The following is a 19,000-nucleotide window of genomic DNA, read 5'->3' on the forward strand; positions in this document are numbered from 1 at the left end:
TCGTGTAAATATCATATAACTCTCTGTAGTTATTTGTCTGTGTATCTCATAGGTAGTTTGCATTTGGAAAACTCTATTTCACATACTCAGCTGATTATTCGGTTTTGCTTCCAATATTTTCCATACTCCATGCGAATGCAAATTTTTGGCTGTCTCAAATATTTTGGCATTTGCGCATTAATTTCGCCTGCCCCTCGAGATTCTCCTCCCATATTTTTTCGGTGGCCCAGTCTGAGGTTGGTCGTCCAACCGGTTGCCTCGAATCGCCTCATAATTCTGAATGCAGTTTGTCGTGGTGCCTGAGTTGTTGGTTATTGGTTATGCGGTTACTCGGTTGCTGTTTTGCCTAATACGTGACTATCATGTCATAATAGCGAATTATTAGAATTTAATGCGGTCACAAAACGATGTGAACCCGGGCTGAGAGTTAAAGAGCTGATCCGCAAGTCTGTGCCATATTTAACTGGGTCGACAGCTTACCGATTTTCCGTAGCACAAATGCCATTTCGGAATATGCCTTGATGATTGCGTAAAGGTGCGAAGAATTCGATGGCTGCCTGGGGGCCACTTTTGCGAGCCCCTCTAATTTGGTCGATTGTCGCTTTTTAAATTCCCATTGGCTTAACCCACCTTTGGCCACTGGGCGTTTCTTGGCTTTCGCCGCTTTGCGCCAACTATCGATTGGCCCGAGAGCCTCCAGGTGATTAGCAAAGACGGCTTGAATAATTTCCCATGGCTGCCAGGGAGATCTCCACTTTGATCTCCATCTGCGAGTACCTCTAATCATGGTGATCATTCGACTTGCGATTGAGCTCGCCACGTTGGGAGATTAGCTTTGGGGGCAGATCGATCGATTCGAAAATATCTTTTGGCTGTACTCTTACAAAAAGTGTTTTGGTCATTACAGAAAGCTTGTATCAAGAAATACCACAGAATGTAAGTTAAGGTCATACTGAAGAAAGGATCTATTTTGGACAAACAATTTTTTCCTGGTCACACTAAAAACTTTTTATTGTGCTGTAAAGAGTTAACTGAGTTATGGTTATGGACATTTTTTTTAGAGTATTCTAAGCTTCGCTTAATCCTCGCTCTTTTCCCAGTTTGTGCTATTTCATTTTGGCTGATGTTGATGATTTTTTATGTCTTGATTAAGTATATGCCGCGTGCTTATTGATTTAGTTTCACTCGAATTACGTTTTTCACGCTTTTCACAGAAATCGGACAAAAAGCCAGAGCTACAGCCATTATGGCCATTACCTCGGGAACACCTGCACGATCTTCGATCTGCGATCCGGCTGCTTTCAGCTCGAATGACTCGAATTGAGGCTCTGACACTTACATGTTCACACTTGCCGGATTGTTTGTTCTGTCCCTGGGCCACAAGTCTCGGTTTTCTTTTTTTATTTTGGGAGTTTTGCAATTCTTTATTTCGTGGCTTGGTATTTTTGACAACTCCAAACAGTTGTCTGTCCTTATAAGGGATGGCCAAAAAGCAGCAAGAGGGGCCAGCGATTGGGGGCGTCTCCTCGGGCTCATTTATTTAAAAACCGGGCGGGCACGAGGGTCGCGGGGCGAAATGTTTCATGTAGGTATTGATTTCCATTTGATTTGTCGCTGCCTTCTCGTTTTTCCCCGTTCCCGGTTTCCAAGCCAAAGCCTCCGACAATATTTCACAACATTTCACCTCATTAATCAAACAAACTGCAAGGGTCCGAATTTAACTCCAAACTGCAACTCCGATTTCGAGGCTTTTCGAGACTCGCGAGACTTTCGGCATATTTTCGGCAAGTGTCAGCGGTTTACAGTTAGCTTCGAAATCGGCATCGGGATCGGTATCGTTGACTTTTTAATTGATTAAAATGAGAAATCGTTACGATTTGTGTGCGCTGATTGTGCGGCAAGGATCTGATTTCAAGGAGCAGTTGGAGCAGCAGGATGAGCTCGCCATTGTGTTCGGATCGGTAATGACAAGTGGACGAGGATCGGCAATAAGGCTGCACATGTAGAAAAATTGGCAGAACATTGAAATTTATAATACAAATACCTATATAAAATTATTTAGGATGCTTTTTATCTTAAAAAATACCTTTTAGACGCAAGCATGGTCATGCTGCACGTGTATAAATTGCCCAATTAATCCTACAACAAAGTATATGGTCACACTGTAAATTAATTGAAACTTATTTATGCATTTGTTTCTCTCTAAACCTTACAAGCAATCGAGCTTACTTTTACCAAAAACTTCACATTTTCTCCCTGTGCTCGAGAGCTTTCTATAGGGACACAGGAAATGAAATTCGATACTTTTGTGCATTTGTGTTATTGTTGGTTCTGCGAAATGCATGGCAAAGAAAGACTCGCAATAATAAGCAATAAAAATTCTTTGGATTGGATGGATTTTGTTTATGTGTCGAAGATTTACGAGCAGCGGCGGCTTATCCACTTTGATGGGTCTGTTCCCAGGCCCCCCTGCCCCCCAAAAACTCGCGAAATCACCCAACTCACATAGCCTAATTGTGCCTTTGATGCAACTGTTTCGCATATTTGCTTTCTATTGAAAGAGTCCCCGCCTGAAGACTCGACCTCTGGCCTCAAAATGCGAGCCGCCGAACGCTGACAACTTTTGTACATTTCTCGCTAAATTAACTGAATTTCTGACCTCGCAAGGGAGAGCTGCCAAAAAAAAGAAGCCGAGATATAGAGAGAGAAGTGCCGAAAGAGAGGCTCCAACGACAAAAGCGAATCGTTAAGAGTCCAAGGATCGCATAACTCGCGCCCCTCGCCTCCAAAAAGTCTCGCAATCTCTTTGCGCTGCAGTTTCAACTGTGAATTTCCGAAAAAAAAGAGCCCAACCAGAACCCCGAACCCAAACTCAAACCCAAACCCGAGCCAAATGTTGCCCAGTTTCAACTGCTGCAGCTGCTCTTTGGTGGGGGGAAATATGCGCAAACTGCTTGATGTCCACTTAAAAGTGTCAACGTGAAATTCTTGCCTGCCCAGTGAAGAAAAAGAAATAAAATAAAAAAAATACAGTCCGCAAACCCAGTGAGTGTTGGCAGTACTTTATGGATAAGGAAGGGCAAGTGAGTGCACTAAGGTACTTGCTTGTGCTGCAATTTCAGCAGTTTTGTCACTGCGGTCGACTTCTGTTCTTCTTTCTACAGGGAATCGCAAAAAAAGGCCTAACGCCTTTTTTGTATACCAATATAATAAAAGCAAGGTCACACTAAGTTCAGAAGCTGAGATGGCCACACTTTCTGGTAAGTTCTGGTAAGTTTTGTGCTATTATTGCCCAGAGGAATAGATTCTTATAGCAAAACCATACAAATTAAAATCTTTACTTTTTTCTTGTTATTTTTTTTTTTTTATTTTTAAAATATTAGTTTAAGCAAAATTAAAATAGTTTTTCACATATTTCATCTTCTTCAGTTATCGTTAATTAGCCTATAGGGAACGTGTAGTTCGTTTACACACAGCAAAGCAAACTTTTTTGAGGTTTTTGTTATTTGGCCTGCTGCTGGTGCTTCCCCTTCTTTTCTGGATATATATATTTTTTTTTTGGCAGTTGAATTGCGCCTTTCGCCAAACCAATTCTGCTCATTTATCTTTAACTTTTCCTCCTTCATTTGGTGCCTCTGTTTCTGTTTCGGTTTCTGATTCTCCATTACATTTCTGTTTGTGGCTTCTCTCGGGCCAAAGTTGCAGCATTTCGGGAATTTGGGTTGCTCCTTCTTAAAAAATATATATATGTGATGTGCCTGCCCGAATCCGAATCCATGTGTGTGCCTGTGTTTTCGGGGCATTTCTGTTTGGTTTCATTTCTTTTCTTTTCGTTTCGTTTGGGCTGCTTTTCGTTTTTGGTGGGCAACAAAAATATCACACGAGTATAATTGAGTTTGACACAATAAATTGCTCATCGCGGGACAAGAAGCTGCTGCGGCCAATCCCCTCGGCTTTTGCTGTGTTGCCGTTGTTATCGCTGACCTTTAAAGCCGCCAGCGCGCTGATTTATAAATTGATTCTGCTTAACTTTGTGGCACAGCGGGTAGCGCTCCTTGGGCTACTTGTTTGCCTCTCCTTTCCTTAGCCCGCAGCAGCAGCAGCAACACACCAGCAACAGCAACAGTTGCTGCAACACTCCACCAGCAACAATCAACAGTTGTCCACGCTGACCAATCTGCGCTGCCCCCTTTGATTTTGGCACATTAACACATTTGATTGTGAGCTCGGCTCGATTGTGATGCCTAAGCGAATCTTCAATGAGTCCACACAATGAGAGATCATGGCCAAAAGTCCTGGAGATCAGCGGACTCAGCACTGTGAGAAAAATATGATTTGAATTTTTGAATTTGAATATTGGGGTTAGCATTTAAGTTATAAAAATATTTAAGTTATTGAAGTTTATTTGATAGTTAAAGTGACAATTTCTCAATGACAGGTTAACTTTTATGATCTGTTTAAATTTAGTTTGCCAATATCATAAGATTTTATCTAATTTAGAACTGAATTCGGTGATCGGAGAATGTAAAGCTTTGTCGTTAGTTAAATAAACATTAGTTTGTCAAAACGAATTTGTCCTTCTGAAATATCTATTAAAACCCTTATTTAAAAAATATCTAATAAACATGACTGGTTTGTTTTCCGCGTTGAGTATTTTTTTTGATATTTGTGTTGGTTATTTAAATATTTAAGGATTTTTTCCTCTGTGATGAGATTTGGAGATCCCCGAAATCGCGACTTGCAAGTGACACTGACGACGGCACGAATATTTCAATTAACTGACAATCGCTTGGCCGAAAATGAAGCTCACTTGCGGTGAGTTCACCACCCCCTCTCCGTGATGAGACCCCCTGAGAAATCGCAAGATCGCAAAAATGGGGAAGCGGCAGCTTGAGGAACTGTCTTCGAATGTCAGCGAAGCTTTAAGAGAGACAACAAACGAGGCAGACGACATCCGCTGGCGATTTCGATTCGATTCGCTTGGCGAATGAATGCGATAAAATGCAAATCTCTCTTGATGCTAAAAGGACACCAGCAGGCAGCAATTGAAGACCAAAAACGAAACCAAAACCATGGCTACCCAGATTCCAAGCCAAAAAATCCAGATGCAAGCGACAAAACAATGGCAGCAAAAATGGCTTCGCTTGCTGCATTGTTGCTGTTGCAGTTGCAATGTTGCTGCTGTTGCTGTTGGTGGCACATCAATGTCACGGCTTCGACAGTGGTGCTGGGGGTGGTGGTGCGGTGGTGGCTTTCCAGCAGGCCAGCAGACAGGAGACGGGCTAATCTTCATCAGCCGCCGTTTGTAGTTGGCGCAAAGTGTAAGCTCACACAAATCTCCAGAGAAAGAGAGACGCGCTGGAAAAGCATCGGGAAAATCGGAGAATCGGTGAAAAGGGTGAGGAAAAGCAGGCGGCAGACGCGGATGCGGATGGGATGAGATGGATGCAGCTTTATCTGCTCAATAGATGGACATTTGGATAGATTGTTCTTGTTTGGCTTTGACGTTCGCCAGCAGCCTGCCACCTACCCCCTTTCAAAAACCCTCAATACCCAGATCCCCCAAAGATCCAATGTTGCATTATGAGATTCTATCATCGCTTCGCCGGTGTGTGTCCAAATTGTTTGGCCACAGTAGCAGATGCTTCTCCTTTTGTTCCCGCTGAAAACATAGAGAGAAAAAGTGCGACTCAAATAAATTTAAAAGATGTATTTTAATCTCATAATTATCTTAAGGAATACATTTTTTCTATAGTTAACTACACAGAAAACAATTTGACAAAAGATCAGATTGATATGTGCTGGTCAATTTTATATTTCTTAAAGAACATGATATTCATATCATTTTGTCATGAATAAAGACCATTTTAATCTTATTTTTACATTATTTGTTCAAAAATTACTGAATTCGATATTTTATATGGTGTGATAAAATATCATTTTGATATGTTTGAATCATTTTAATATGAAATAAGGTACAATTGACCCAATTTCCCGGTTTAATGTAACATTTCCTCGCAGTGCAGCCGTCAAAAACAGCTGAAAAAGAACAACTATTATTATATTTTAATGGCTACCTTTGTTGCAGTATTGGGATTGGATTGGGTTCTCCGAGTGGATGGATAGATGGATGGCTGGCCTTATGGCTGGTGGCCGTTGGTTGTTCGGTTTTGGCGGATGATTCTATTGCCATTATGGCCGCGAATGCGCTTGTTCCATTATGCGGCGTTTGCTTGTCAGTCTCTAATGGATTCTGGACTCTGTATTCTGTATTCTGGATCCTGGACTCTGTGGATCAGTGAGGAAATACAAGCTTTTTGGACGGACGTGGCCTCTTCTTTGGTGGGTTCATCATGCTTGCTTTGTTTTTTTGGCTTTTTGTGTCGGCGCCAGTGCAGACCTCAAACGTATCGAATTACATTTGGCGTCTCGGTTTGTTATTTTCTTTTTCGGGACTGTCGGCAGTCTAACCTTTGATGCAGCTCATCTGCGATCTCAGTGATCTCTCATTCAGGGTCTTTCAGTTCCCTGCCGCTCCTCCCACATCAAACGGAAACGGAAATGGCCAGCTGGGAGAAAAAAGAAGACCGCAGGAGGTTTCCCTCCAGTCGTTCGTAAAACTCTGTTTTATTGTGATTGTTCTCCTTGCAGGAATCTTTCGCTCTTCATCTTTCCCCCGCGGATCATCATTTCCAATCAAGACGGCAATTAGCGATGGCCAGCAATTGGCTTTCATTCCCCTCTAACCCTTCTCGCATTTATTTCGTGGCAGCAATTATTTTCGCATTTGTTGGCCACTTGCGAATGCTAATGCCAATGATCCGGGACTGCAATAGTAATCGGAACGGCAATGGGAATGGGTTTTCGGAATGAAAAAAAAAGGGGAGAAGAAATATACAACTGGGAACGAGCTTATTAGTGCAGCCATTGCCATTGCCATAACTTTGGACAATAAAACGCAGTCGGGATTGGGACTTCAAAGGATTCAAAAGTGTTAAACTGACATGCGAGATGAGAGGCAGAAGCAGTCGGGAAAGATGGCAAGGATGGGGTATGCCTCCCGAAGACGAGGATGCGATTGGGGCGGTTGCAGGCTCTACCAGTCGTAATTCTGCACTGGTAAAAAATGATTAAAATTAATGGAAATATTTAAAAAATATTGTAATACCATTTTTAAATCTTTTTCCAAAAACTTTTGATTGTTTTTAGTTTTTAGCACAACCCTACTTAACACATTAAAGATCTCGTAAAAACTTGAGCTTAATGGCTCTACCAGTTTGGACTCTACTTTCAACCTGTGAAATTTGAAGACCTTTTTTATATATATTAGTTTCTGGCAGTGTGCTCTTGGCCAGTCGCTGAGTTTAGCACCGATGACGGACCTCAGGTTCAGCGGATTGGATTGGTTTGGGGATGGCGACTTGGGCAGTGCCCGGCCAGTCAGTTTAGCGTCACCCCCCTTGGGCTCGACGCCCCTGGCCTGCCAAAACTGACACTTGCAATGAAGACATTAGCCGCTAATGGAATTGTTATTAAGCCGCAGAAGCGCGCCTCTGGAAGAAGAATCTGTAAATCTGCAAGCGGAAGAGGAGGAGAATCTGCAGCGGACCCGAAGAAAGGCTCAACTTGATGGTCTCTCCGAGTGTGTGGATGCTGCAGCTTTAATTTGCTCATCAGTGCGGCCATTCGAGCTGGAATAAAATTATTATTGTATTTCATTTTGAATTTCGTATGAGGGATTAGATCCCTGCTCCTCGCTCTGCGTTTCGTTTCGCCGCACCAGTAATCACTTTATTGTGAGCTTGATGTATTGACAAATTATAAAAACATAAGACGGCGGGGAAAATCAGAGATGAGAGGAGATCTACAACTGAATTGAGCCTTAACACGCATTCCGCAAATCACTTATTTTGCAATCAGAGGAGAATCCAGCATTACTGGCTCAGCTAGCACCACTGGCACTACTAGCACCACTTGCACCACCTGGTGGTGCCCAGTTTGAAAGTGGGCAGGGCCCTGCTCTTTGGTGGCGGAGCTGTCGAAGTCCCGATTTGACAGGCCAAGTGAAAAATGCCCGGCCCTAGAACAATGCCAAGGTTCGATCTACGTGCGCATACTTGGCGAGCAACTTAAATGGCTTTAAAAATAAACCAAGCCACGGCCACAACTCAAGTCAATTGGCACGGAGAAAAAATAATGCAAATAATACATTTTATTTAACATCAAAAATAAAAAATGTGGGAAATGATGCTAAAGAATTCGCGTTTATATATTGTATTTTATTATTTTTGTGTGTTATTAAAAGGTAAATTTTATTTAGAGCAGAAAGTAATACGTAAGAGAACCTTTTGAACAATTTTACGAGAAAATGATGCTAAAGAATTCGCGTTTATATTTTGTATTTTATTCATATTCGTTTTTCGGCACAGTGCATTCAGGACATGGGCTTAACCTGAACCTTTTGCCTTTTCCGGCTGGAGCCCATAACAAATTAAGGCTTTTCACTTTCCATCCTTGTTGTTGTCTGGTGTGTACACACCCCAAAAAATGCGTAGCCCAAATGAATACCTAGGCAGCTCCAACAACCCATAATCATAATCATCATCATCATCGTCGTCGTCGTATTGCTGGTAATTTTTTTTGTTTTTGTAGCCTCCATTCTTGGCGTATTCGCATCCAGGTGGCTTCGTCGTTATTTGTATTCGCTGTAATATGAATTGACTGCTACTAATAATAACCACGAGCGTTTAGATGCCCTCCTTCCGACTAAGGATAGCGCTGAGCTGGCGTTCCTGCGAAATGTGACCGAAAAATGGGAATGATCTTTTGGATCGAAGATGTAAATACCCCATAAAAAATATAAAGTATAATTTTTCCAACATTTTACAAACATTTTTTAAATTTTCTATCTGTTTCTTAAAACAAAATTAATTTAATCAAGTAGATTTAAGTCTGGTTAATAATGTTTGACCAAAACCTATACACCCATTTATCCGAAAAGGCAAGGAAAACAAATTTCAGCAGTCCCAGCTCAGCATTGTTGATCTGCTGCAATTGATATGAGCGCGAGTCGAAGACTGGCAAATGGAAATAACTCAACTGGACCCCTGGATTCGAGTCCCGCGACTGAGATTCAGAGGTTGGGACTCCAGACTTCAGACCTCAGACTGCAGACTGGGGCAAATAATGATAATGACGACAGGCAAGGGCGCTCGACGGGTAGGTGGGGTGATGATGATCCAAGGCGGAGGTGTGGTGCAGGCCAGAAATCAGCAACAAATAAATGAGTTCATGCAACGTCTTTGAAATGAAGACAAAGTGGATGTCGGTTCTCGGTTGTTGTTGGCTTGTTGTGGTTGCTGATTTTCAGTTGAAGCTGGGGGATGTCTGCAGAGTGTCTGGATGTATCGCAACCAGGAGTCCGGATCTTTAAAACGTGTGTGAGTGCACAGTTCAATAGTTCATCGGAAGGTCTAATCTTGTAAACTTAAAATAATATATAAGCTTGAAGAAAGGAAAAAATAATTTTCTACATTTACAAAAAATACAAATTTAAATAAACTTTATTTTCTGTGTAGGCACTTCTCCTTCAATCCTCTCACATGTGGGCGTGTCAGACACTTTTCCTTTTTTGTTCTCTTCTTAAACTCCCAAAGCGAGAAAAATTGACCGGTACTCCATCATCTCATCGTACCCACGTGGGGTCCACTCCACTCCACTCCCCTTTTTTTCCCCCAACAGACAACAAATTAATCAAAAATTCCATGAAACTTTTTATGTTTTTCATTTCGATTTATTTTAGTTTTTAAATATTTATTCTCTTGCTTTCGTTTAGCTATTACAAACTATGGGCTTAGCAACTAGAGGATCCTTAGACTGGTGAACATTTTTACAGCTTTTTGCTAGAACGTAAGAAATTACACAAGTAGCATCACACACAAGTGAACGTACATACATAAACTATACGATCTATAGCTAGGCATGTACATCTATATAATAACTGGTAACTAGGCTATACTTAAAGAGACTCCTCCTTCGTTTCGTACTTCGATTACTCTGCTCTTCCTCGCTTTTATTCGTTGGTTCGTTCCCATTTTATTTCGGTTTTATACAAGGGTTTTTTTTCTTTCTCCCCGATGATTACTAAAAACAACTTTTTACAATTTTACCCCTCCTTCTCACGCGTGGAATGGATTGGAATGGAAATGTGAATCGCAGCCCGTTTGTGATCCCCCTTAAAACAGGGATTGTCGGGCTGCTTAAGTGCACTTGGTTTGCTCCCATAAAACTAGTTTAGGATTAGTTAGTCCTACGTTACAAATATACTTATATGGGATACTTAGGCTACGGTTACAGATACGGATTCGAGCGAATTCTAGTCTAGGCTCTAAATGCTTACAACTTATGGCTGTTCCGGCTCCTGCTGCTCCTCGCTTTTTGGCTTTGTGTGCAAGCAAGTGAGTTTCAGAGAGTCTTTGTTGGCTTTGTTGTCGTTAACTGCGATTGCAATGCATCCCGGGCCCAAATGAAATGGTTAGGTTAGCGTGGAGTTGGAATTTTGTAGTATCCGGCGTGAAGGACCATTTAACCGTTCACTTGGGCCCATTTACATAGCGATCACAACTTAAGTTATGTATGTAATATGTACAACAATTGTAAATGGGTGTGAATTAGAGCTGGAAAAATATCGATATTTTGATAATTTCACAATATTGGGTTGATAATATCAATGGGAAAAATGATTGTTTGAATGATGATGAAACGTCATGTTAATCGAAAATATCGATAGTTTCGATATTTTTCAAGCTCTACTGTGAGTGTTTCGTGTTTCTGTGTTCGTGTGAGTGGTAAGTGTGGGTGCAAGTAATACTATGTGCTCCGAAACTCTACATCTACATCTCCATCTACATCCGTGTGCCCACATTTCCCCTCTGACTGGGCTGGGGGGCGTGGCCGTGACGTGGCAGCGAGACGTGAGGCAGGTGCGTGGGTGGTCCCGCCCCCAGGGGCGAAATGGACGGTGACCGCGTGGCCAAGGGCGATAGGGATGGCGAAAAGGAGGGTGACATGGCCGACGAGGTGCTGAAGCTGCCGCTGGCCTCGTGGCCAATGGGCGAGCGGGGTAAATGGGCGGGGGCGAGGCTCAAATGGGGTGGCAATCTCATCGGCAGGTTGATGGCCCGCGGAGCCACATTGGTGAGCAGGGGCGGTGGTATGTGGCTGGGTGGTGCCGAAGGGGGAGGCTTCATCACCACACTTCCCGCTCCCGAATGCGACGCCGAGTGTTTGCTCTTGGCGGACGAGGAGGCGCCACTTCCACTGTGCTCCGAAATGGTGTCATCTTTCAGTCTAGCTATCTCGGAGAAGACATGTGCCAGTGGCTGGTACTGGGGTCCCCAGTCCAGAAGATAATCCCAATTGTAGCTGCCCGTCAGCTCCTCCTCGCTGTGAACTATCGAGCTCAGCGAGCCACCCACATTACTTCCACCCACTACGACGGGCACGGGAACGGGAACCTCGCCATAGCTGCTCATCACCCCGTGACCATGGGCCGTTCCAATGGTTCCAATCGATCCCGCCGTCGTTCCCGCATCGTCCACGCTGCTTCCTCGCTCCGAACCCCCGGCTCCGGTCACATCATTTAGCTTGGCATAGATGAGATTCGTGATATCCGAACGGGCGGTGGCATCGTCGTCGTGGAACATGTGCATCGGGTGACTGGAGCCGGCCATGCTGGAGGCCCCCCCGCCGCCACTGGGATCGTGGTCCACGATGCCCAGGCGAGCCAAGTACTCCTGGGTATTCTGCACCGATATATCCGAGATACGGCCATCATCACTGCCCACTGCCCCTCCGCCGCCGTTGCGATGATGCAGCGGTCCCTCGTTGATCATCCGGATCTCCTCATCCTCGCCATCGTCCTCCGCCGATCCGCGGCCACTGGAACCCGACTGTTCGGAGCCCGACAACTCGGAGGTGGTGGCCGCTCCCGAGCTGCCAGCATGCGGTCCAAACGGAGGAATCTCATCGTACTTGGGTGGTGCAAACTGACCCGAAGCAGCACCCGCCGCACCACTACTGATTCCTCCTCCCCTGATGGGAATCGTATCGAAGGCACTGGTATCCACATAGCTATTCGAGTTGCCCACGCCCACTGTCTCTGTGCTGCTGAGATGCGGCTTGACCACATTCCGCGGCTTCCTACTCCGCATGTGGATGAACAGAAAGATTCCAGCGGCGGCGCAGAGGATCAGGAGGAAGGCCACCAGCAGGCCAATGGCCCAGTCACCAATAGAACCACCTGAGGAACCACCAGCACTGGCGAGATTCGTACCGGGATGTGCCAGGGGATCCAGGGCAATCTCCACCACGGCCATGCTGGACAGAGAGTTGTGACGTCCCGAGGAGGCGGAGATGACCAGGCTGATGTCCCTGCCGTCCATGTAGAGGCTACCCTCTCCATCGCCATCCAGTTTGAGTTTTCTTTTGATCAGAACGGCGCCACTACTCCGATTGACCTTGAAGTGCGAGTGTGGGGCACTCAGCTGGTAGACGACTCGGCCATCGGGACCACTGTCGCCATCGGTGGCCGTCACCTGACCCACCACAAAGCCCTGGGGCAGAGCCACCGCCGCGGGGAGGACAAATCGGTAGGTGCGCTCGGTGAACTGGGGGGTGAACTCATCCCGCGACTCGATCTCCACGCGCACAGCCACCCTAGCCCTCTTGCCGCCCATGTCGGAGGCCTGCAGCTCCAGATCGTAACGCTGCCGCTGCTCATAGTCGAAGACGAAGGACGAGGTGACCAGACCACTTTCCGCATCCACACTGAACATCTTCCAAGAGCTCTCGTCACTCGGAGCTGGGGAAATGCTATAGTTTAGCTGCCCGAAAGGTCCCTTGTCCAGATCACTGGCATGAGCACGGAACACAGAGCTGCCCACGGGTTCATTTTCGGCCAGGAAGTGGACATATTCGGAAAGCGGGAACCTTGGTTCATTGTCATTCTCATCGTGGAGTTCCAAGCGAAAGGGTTGCAGGCTGCAAAGAGGCCGCGGGTGATGGCTATCGCAGGCTCGGATGATCAGCTCATAGCTCTTGGCCCCCGAATCGTAATCCAATCGATTGTTAACAAAGAGCACACCACTCACCAGGTCTATGGTGAACATGTGCTCATCATTGCCCGAGGTTATGTCGTAGACCACCTCCGAATTGGGGGTATTCTCCTGATCGGCATCGATGGCCTGCAACTGAGCAATGGAGTATCGCAGAGGGGCTAGTTCGCTGATTTCAGCCTCATATTTGGCACTACGATCGAAAATGGGGTAGTTGTCATTGGCATCTAGAATCGTGATGACCACCGAGATGCCAGACGTAGAATTCGCGCCCGCCGGAAGTGCAGATCCATGGGGATGGCTCAGAACCAATCGCAGTTTGTACAGATCATTGCGTTCTCTGTCCAGAGGTTTCACCAAAACAATTGCCTTCGATTGCATCAGCTCAAAGGTGGATTCTTCGTTGCCAGAAGCAATTACAAACGACTGATCCAGGACATCTTGACCCAGCTGAAGGACCACGGAGCCCAAAGGAGCTGCCTCGCTGATGTGTGCCCTATACTGGTTCTGCTGGAATTGCGAACGACCCGAGCCATTGTCACTGGCCTGAACTCTCAAGAGAGTGGAGCTCTTCATCGAGGGTTTTCCCGAATCCTTGGCCGAAATTCCTACAAAGTAATCTCCGCTGGGCGAAACTGCAGGCTGTAACCTACTCATGTTGACGGACACAACTCCACTTGATGGGTGCACCGAGAAGCCTTCGAGGGCAGGTTCAATGAAGTAACTGACCTTGGAGTTACTACCCTCCGAATCCGCATCGGTGGCATTAACTGTCAGGAGCTCCAGGTCCATGGAGAGACTCTCTCCTATCTCACTTACCGCCGGCAGAATGCCAAAGTAAGCCGGAGGCTGTTGGGCCAGGAATATCGGGGCATTATCGTTCTCATCGTTCACCTTTACTGTCAAGATAGTTCGAGCTTCATGGGCTGCATCGGAAGCAATCACCTCGAGTTCGTACTCCTGCTGGAGTTCGTAGTCCAAACGTCGCTTCAGGACGAGCTTTCCACTATACCGATCCAGGGCAAAGATGGACAGGTTCTCTATCTCCAAGCTGGATTCGCTACCAAGGCGGTAGGTTAGAGCGGGATAAGTGTCCACATCGTTGGCTGAAATGGATGTGATGACGGCTCCAAGCTCAGTGGCTGGAAGAAAGGGAAGAGAGAAATGTGGAAGAAGCAATATTAAAAGGGGAAGAAGGATGGTCGTAGGGTTGTAAAAAGCAATCGATTACACTATCGATACTATCGATGGTTTTAAAAATTAAAATATCGATAGTAATCAATTTGATAAGACATATGTTTAATATCTCTAGAGAGAAGGATAGAAATACAGTTGTAGGGTTGGTTAAATAATCGATAGCACTATCGATGATTTTAAAATTAGAAAATATCGATAGTAATCACTTTGATAAGACCTACATATTTAATATATCTAAGATATCTTACCTTCACTGATACTGACGAGATTGTTTGGCGGAAATGTGGGCTGGTTATCATTAACATCGACGATCTGCACCCTTATGGTCGCCGTTCCCGTCATCTGGGGCACTCCCTCATCGGTGGCGATGATCTTCAGCTTGTATATATCGCGAATCTCCCGATCCAGAACGATATTAGTCTTTACTATGCCACTGAAGGCGGGCTCAATGACGAACGCATTGTCGTGGTTGCCATCAACGATATGATATCGCAGTCGAGCATTGGAACCTGCATCCGAATCGAAGGCCTGAACCTGGGCCACAAAGGTGCCCTTGCTATTTCCCTCCGAAACGGTGGCCACAAATTGCTTTTGCGAGAACTTCGGACTATTATCGTTCTCATCCTCCAGTTCGATTACCAATTCTGCGTAGGTGGCCAGGAAAGGAGCATCCGAGCTGCGAGCAACTATAACCACATGGATCTCATTGGGTTCGCTGTTGGTCAGTGCGAAAGATGAGGATGTCAAGGCCCTTTGGGATCGGGTGGCATTACTCGAATCCTCCTCTGATGCCTCCTCCATCTCCATTTCTTCGTAATGAAGGGCTCTACCCCGATTGAGCGCCGACATTGAGGGCGTGGCAAAGCGATCGTAGTCGAGAAGATGGGGTTTATTCACCCTTATGTCACCCGACAGGGAATCCAAAGACAATATACCATCTTCATTTCCTGCTCCGAAAGAGAATTGCACCTTCTGACGTCGACCATCGCTTCGAAGTGCCACAACCTGCAGAAGTTTTGTGCCCGATGGGGAGTTCTCCTTGATCTTCACTCGATAGGTTTCATTCTGGAAACGAAGAACCGGCATTCCCTGGGGGGCTTCTCCTATCAGGAGCTCTATGAGACCCAGGCTGGACTGAGGGGGATTTCCCTTGTCCCTGGCAATAACCTCAAGCTGCAGAAGCTTTCCCGATTCACTGGCCAAACTCTGTGAGGCACTCAGAGCACCCGTGCTGGGATTTATTCGGAACTTTCCGCTCACTGCCGAATTTTCCGCCTTGAGGGCATAGATAACCTCTCCATTCGCGCCCAAATCGGCATCGTGGGCCTGGACCTTTAGCAGCATTTGACCTGGCTGAATGAGAGCCGGAACCTGACCGATATAGGGATATCGCTCGAATACGGGCCTGTTGTCATTAACATCCAGCACGTTGATTTGCACTGGAACCGAAGCCGATCTCACTTCATAACGTCCTCCGTCCGTGGCCAAAACCATGAAGCTGTAGCTCGCCTGAAGCTCGCGATCCAGTTTTCTGCAAGGAGAGAAGGAGGGAAATGGGGAAACGATTCAATTAATGGCCTGAACACGATCCGTCGGCGATGGGCGCCGCTTGCGACACTAATTAGGTATCTCTGGGAGCCCCAGCTCCTCTCTGGCATACAATATATAATCGTAATCGTAATCCCACCGACAATTAGCCACACGAAATGATTCGCAATGGATCTAGGCAGGAAGAAAGGGAAGAGATCTGACAAGGTGGCGTGCACTGAGAGAAATAACTATTAGTCTAGGTTGGGCAAAAGTTTTTTTTATAGAATATCTAATTGTAATTGCTTATCTTTTGCTAATTGCTTGCTTTCAAGAAACTTTTATTTTATTTTTAACAATTCCCAACCAGTTTTAGTATCCCACAGAACTGTTGATCTTTTTGTGAAAGTTATCGATTGCAATGTTAATTTCTGTGTTAATTGATTTTATTGAAGAATCTTCTACATTTATTGCACCTAAGAAGCTATAATTCCCAACCAGTTCTAGAACCGACTGATTGTATTCTGATTGGTATTTGAATCATATAAATCCCCAATCTAGGTCCCATTTTACTCCAGTGCTTGAGGTTGGGGGCCTGAGTGGTAATTAAGTCATTTGTTTGTGGTCTTCCCACTGGAGATGCACACTCGCATTAGCATTCGCTCGGCTTGAGCTGAGTTGATCTGCGGCCTCAGTTGACTCGTCGTCTTCTTCGGCCAGAAAACTAATCCCGGCAGTCGGGACGGCCGCCTATCGCTATCACGCGGCTCTCCAGAGCTCCCCTGGAACATGTTTGCTGCCACAAATAATAAACCTAAATGATTACAATCCTTCGCAGTTGCAGTTAAACTTGCTAGGCAGTCGGCAGTTGGCAGTCGCCGCCATTCCATTCCATTCCATTCCGCGCTTGCATGTTGGCCAATAAAACGAATTTAGCAAATTACAAGCTCATCCCGGGCAGAGGGCCATTTTATGAATTGAATCAGTCAAACTGAAGTGAAGGAACAGCGAGTTGAAGCTCTGAGCTCCTCGGTTCTACCGTCCAACTCCCTTTTTTTTTCTTTTTTGGTTTAGGCTGAATGTGAAACAACAGCAGAAATGCTTTCAAGGGTCAGTCATCAGTTGAGGTTGTTGTTGTTGCTGTTGTTTTTGATCATCAGGCTCGGACTTGAGATTTGTGGTTGGCAAGAAGGTTTCGGGGAAAGGGCTGGAAATGAGGGACAGGCGACGGCGAACAAGCAAAGTCGGGGATTGGGCCTAGACTGATGTTTCACTGAGGAAAAATGGGGCTCAAAATAAATAAGGGATAACTGATTTAGGGGTTAAACCTATGGCCTTATAAATTCATCCAGATAGTTTGAAAACTGAGAGACTAGTTTACGTAGAAACGGACGGACAGACGGACAAACGAACGAACGGACAAACGGACAGACTAGATCGACTCGTCTAGTGATCCTGATCAAGAATATACGTTATTAAGCTCCTATTAAAATAGCTTTAACTTTATTTACTAGACATTTTCCCCAGTGTAGTGGTTAGCCCTAAGCTCTTGACTCTGCTCGCTTGTCCATCGCCAGTCAGTCAGCTAAGGCCAGAAATAAAAGAAGGAAAAAATGAGAACTAGCTACATCGGCCTAAACAAGCGGCAGGCGCATTTTTGTCTTTTCCCCTGTTTTGTTACCCTGTTGTTTAGACCATGAAGGCAGGTTTAAGTCCAATCCAGGTACCTCTGAGCTCCAATACCGATTGCCAAGTCCAAGTGCAAGTCCAAGACTAACAACAACGTCACGAATTGTCTCTCCGTCCGTCTGATTGTCTGCTCTACAATTCTGTGCTCTGTGTGCCATTACCTTCGCCATGTGGAGAAGGAGAAGGAGCTGCCCAGATCTTTATTCTCCGCGACTCTCTGGTCTTTTTGCTTTTTGTGCTTTTCGGCGGTTGCGGTGGCGGGGATTTCGTTTTTATTGTTTGCCGACAATCAGCGAAAGATAAAAATTGGTACATGACAGCGGATCGCGTTTGTATAAATGGCAACACTGACGCTACTGTCATTTCGAGTGCCCCCTGCCCGCGGTAACTCCATTCCTTCTTTATTCTCCCTGCGATCCCAGGATCCTCCGAACCCCCAACTTCTTTGGCCGGAACTGAGCAAGAGCTATGTCAGACGGAACAAGCAATTGTTGTCATCATTGATTGTCAATAAGCATAAATTTGCACCAGAGGGGGCCCAAGTAAATGCAGAGAGAGAAAATCTTAAAAGCTTATTTTAAATCTAAAGAAATTTCTAACTTCAAATATAAAAAGAAGGTAACTATATAATAACTATCATGATTTGATCAACTTATTTCTTTCTGTGCACAGTCAGGAATCGAAGAAAACACACATGGGGACGGGGACAGGGACTCATTGAGGATTCACGTTGGACTCGAACTCCATTTCGAGTTTCAGCTCCACCTTAAGCTATTTATAGGAATGTCTGTAGGAGGAGATGGGGGCAAAAAATGGCCAAAACCTGAGGAGTAGGGAGCGGCGATGACAGGAGACGGATTCGCAACATTGTCGCCGCATGCGTAGGATGCTCTGATATGCCTCGGATACATCGATTTCCATGCCGCATTAGTTGAGGAAATTATGGCAATGCTTTTTTGTCGCGTCCTTGCTTGAGATCGTCTCTTGAGATAAGATCAAGCCAAGCAATGACCCAGAGAAGAGATCTCACCAAGTACAAAGGCAACTTAAAACTTAAAACTTACCCAACGGTGGTGATTAATCCGCTCTGGCTGTCGATGGCGAACTGCCATTGGCTTTCGTTGGCCAGCGAGTAAACGAGTCTGGCATTTACGCCCAAATCCGCATCCACGGCACTGATCTGCACCACACTCGAGCCCAATGGTGCGTCCTCCTGCACACTGGCGATATATTTGCTCAGCTTGAACCGGGGGGCATTATCGTTCTGGTCCTCAACGAAAACGGTAATGTTACAGTGTCCCTGGCGACCCTTGGGCTGTCCGCGATCCGAGGCCTGGATTTGCAGGCTGTACATGGACTGCTGCTCCCGGTCCAAAGGTCGAACACTCAGCTCCCCGGAAGAGGCATCTATGCTAAATTTGTTGCCCGAATTTCCACCTGAAATAAAAGAGGTAATGACAAAAGAATATTAT

At 45.5% G+C, this 19,000-nt stretch overlaps 2 protein-coding genes across 4 annotated transcripts in view; one reads left to right on the forward strand and one right to left on the reverse strand.

Moving 5' to 3' along the window:
• The window catches only part of GABA-B-R3 (gamma-aminobutyric acid type B receptor subunit 3), a 204,965-nt gene that overhangs the window by 44,074 nt on the left and 141,891 nt on the right, over positions 1-19,000 (forward strand). The gene's annotated exons all lie outside the window — the stretch shown is intronic.
• The window catches only part of ds (dachsous cadherin-related 1), an 83,643-nt gene continuing 74,414 nt past the window's right edge, over positions 9,772-19,000 (reverse strand). The window contains exons 10-12 of the mRNA XM_017156025.3: positions 18,593-18,965; positions 14,561-15,843; positions 9,772-14,257 (exon numbers count right to left, since the gene is read on the reverse strand). Of these exons, the coding sequence (XP_017011514.2) occupies positions 10,905-14,257; positions 14,561-15,843; positions 18,593-18,965 (5,009 nt within the window). The 3' untranslated portion in view covers positions 9,772-10,904. The remainder of the gene's footprint in view (positions 14,258-14,560; positions 15,844-18,592; positions 18,966-19,000) is intronic.

The sequence above is a fragment of the Drosophila takahashii genome, chromosome 2L, assembly GCF_030179915.1.
Source record: "Drosophila takahashii strain IR98-3 E-12201 chromosome 2L, DtakHiC1v2, whole genome shotgun sequence".
Lineage (NCBI taxonomy): Eukaryota > Metazoa > Arthropoda > Insecta > Diptera > Drosophilidae > Drosophila > Drosophila takahashii.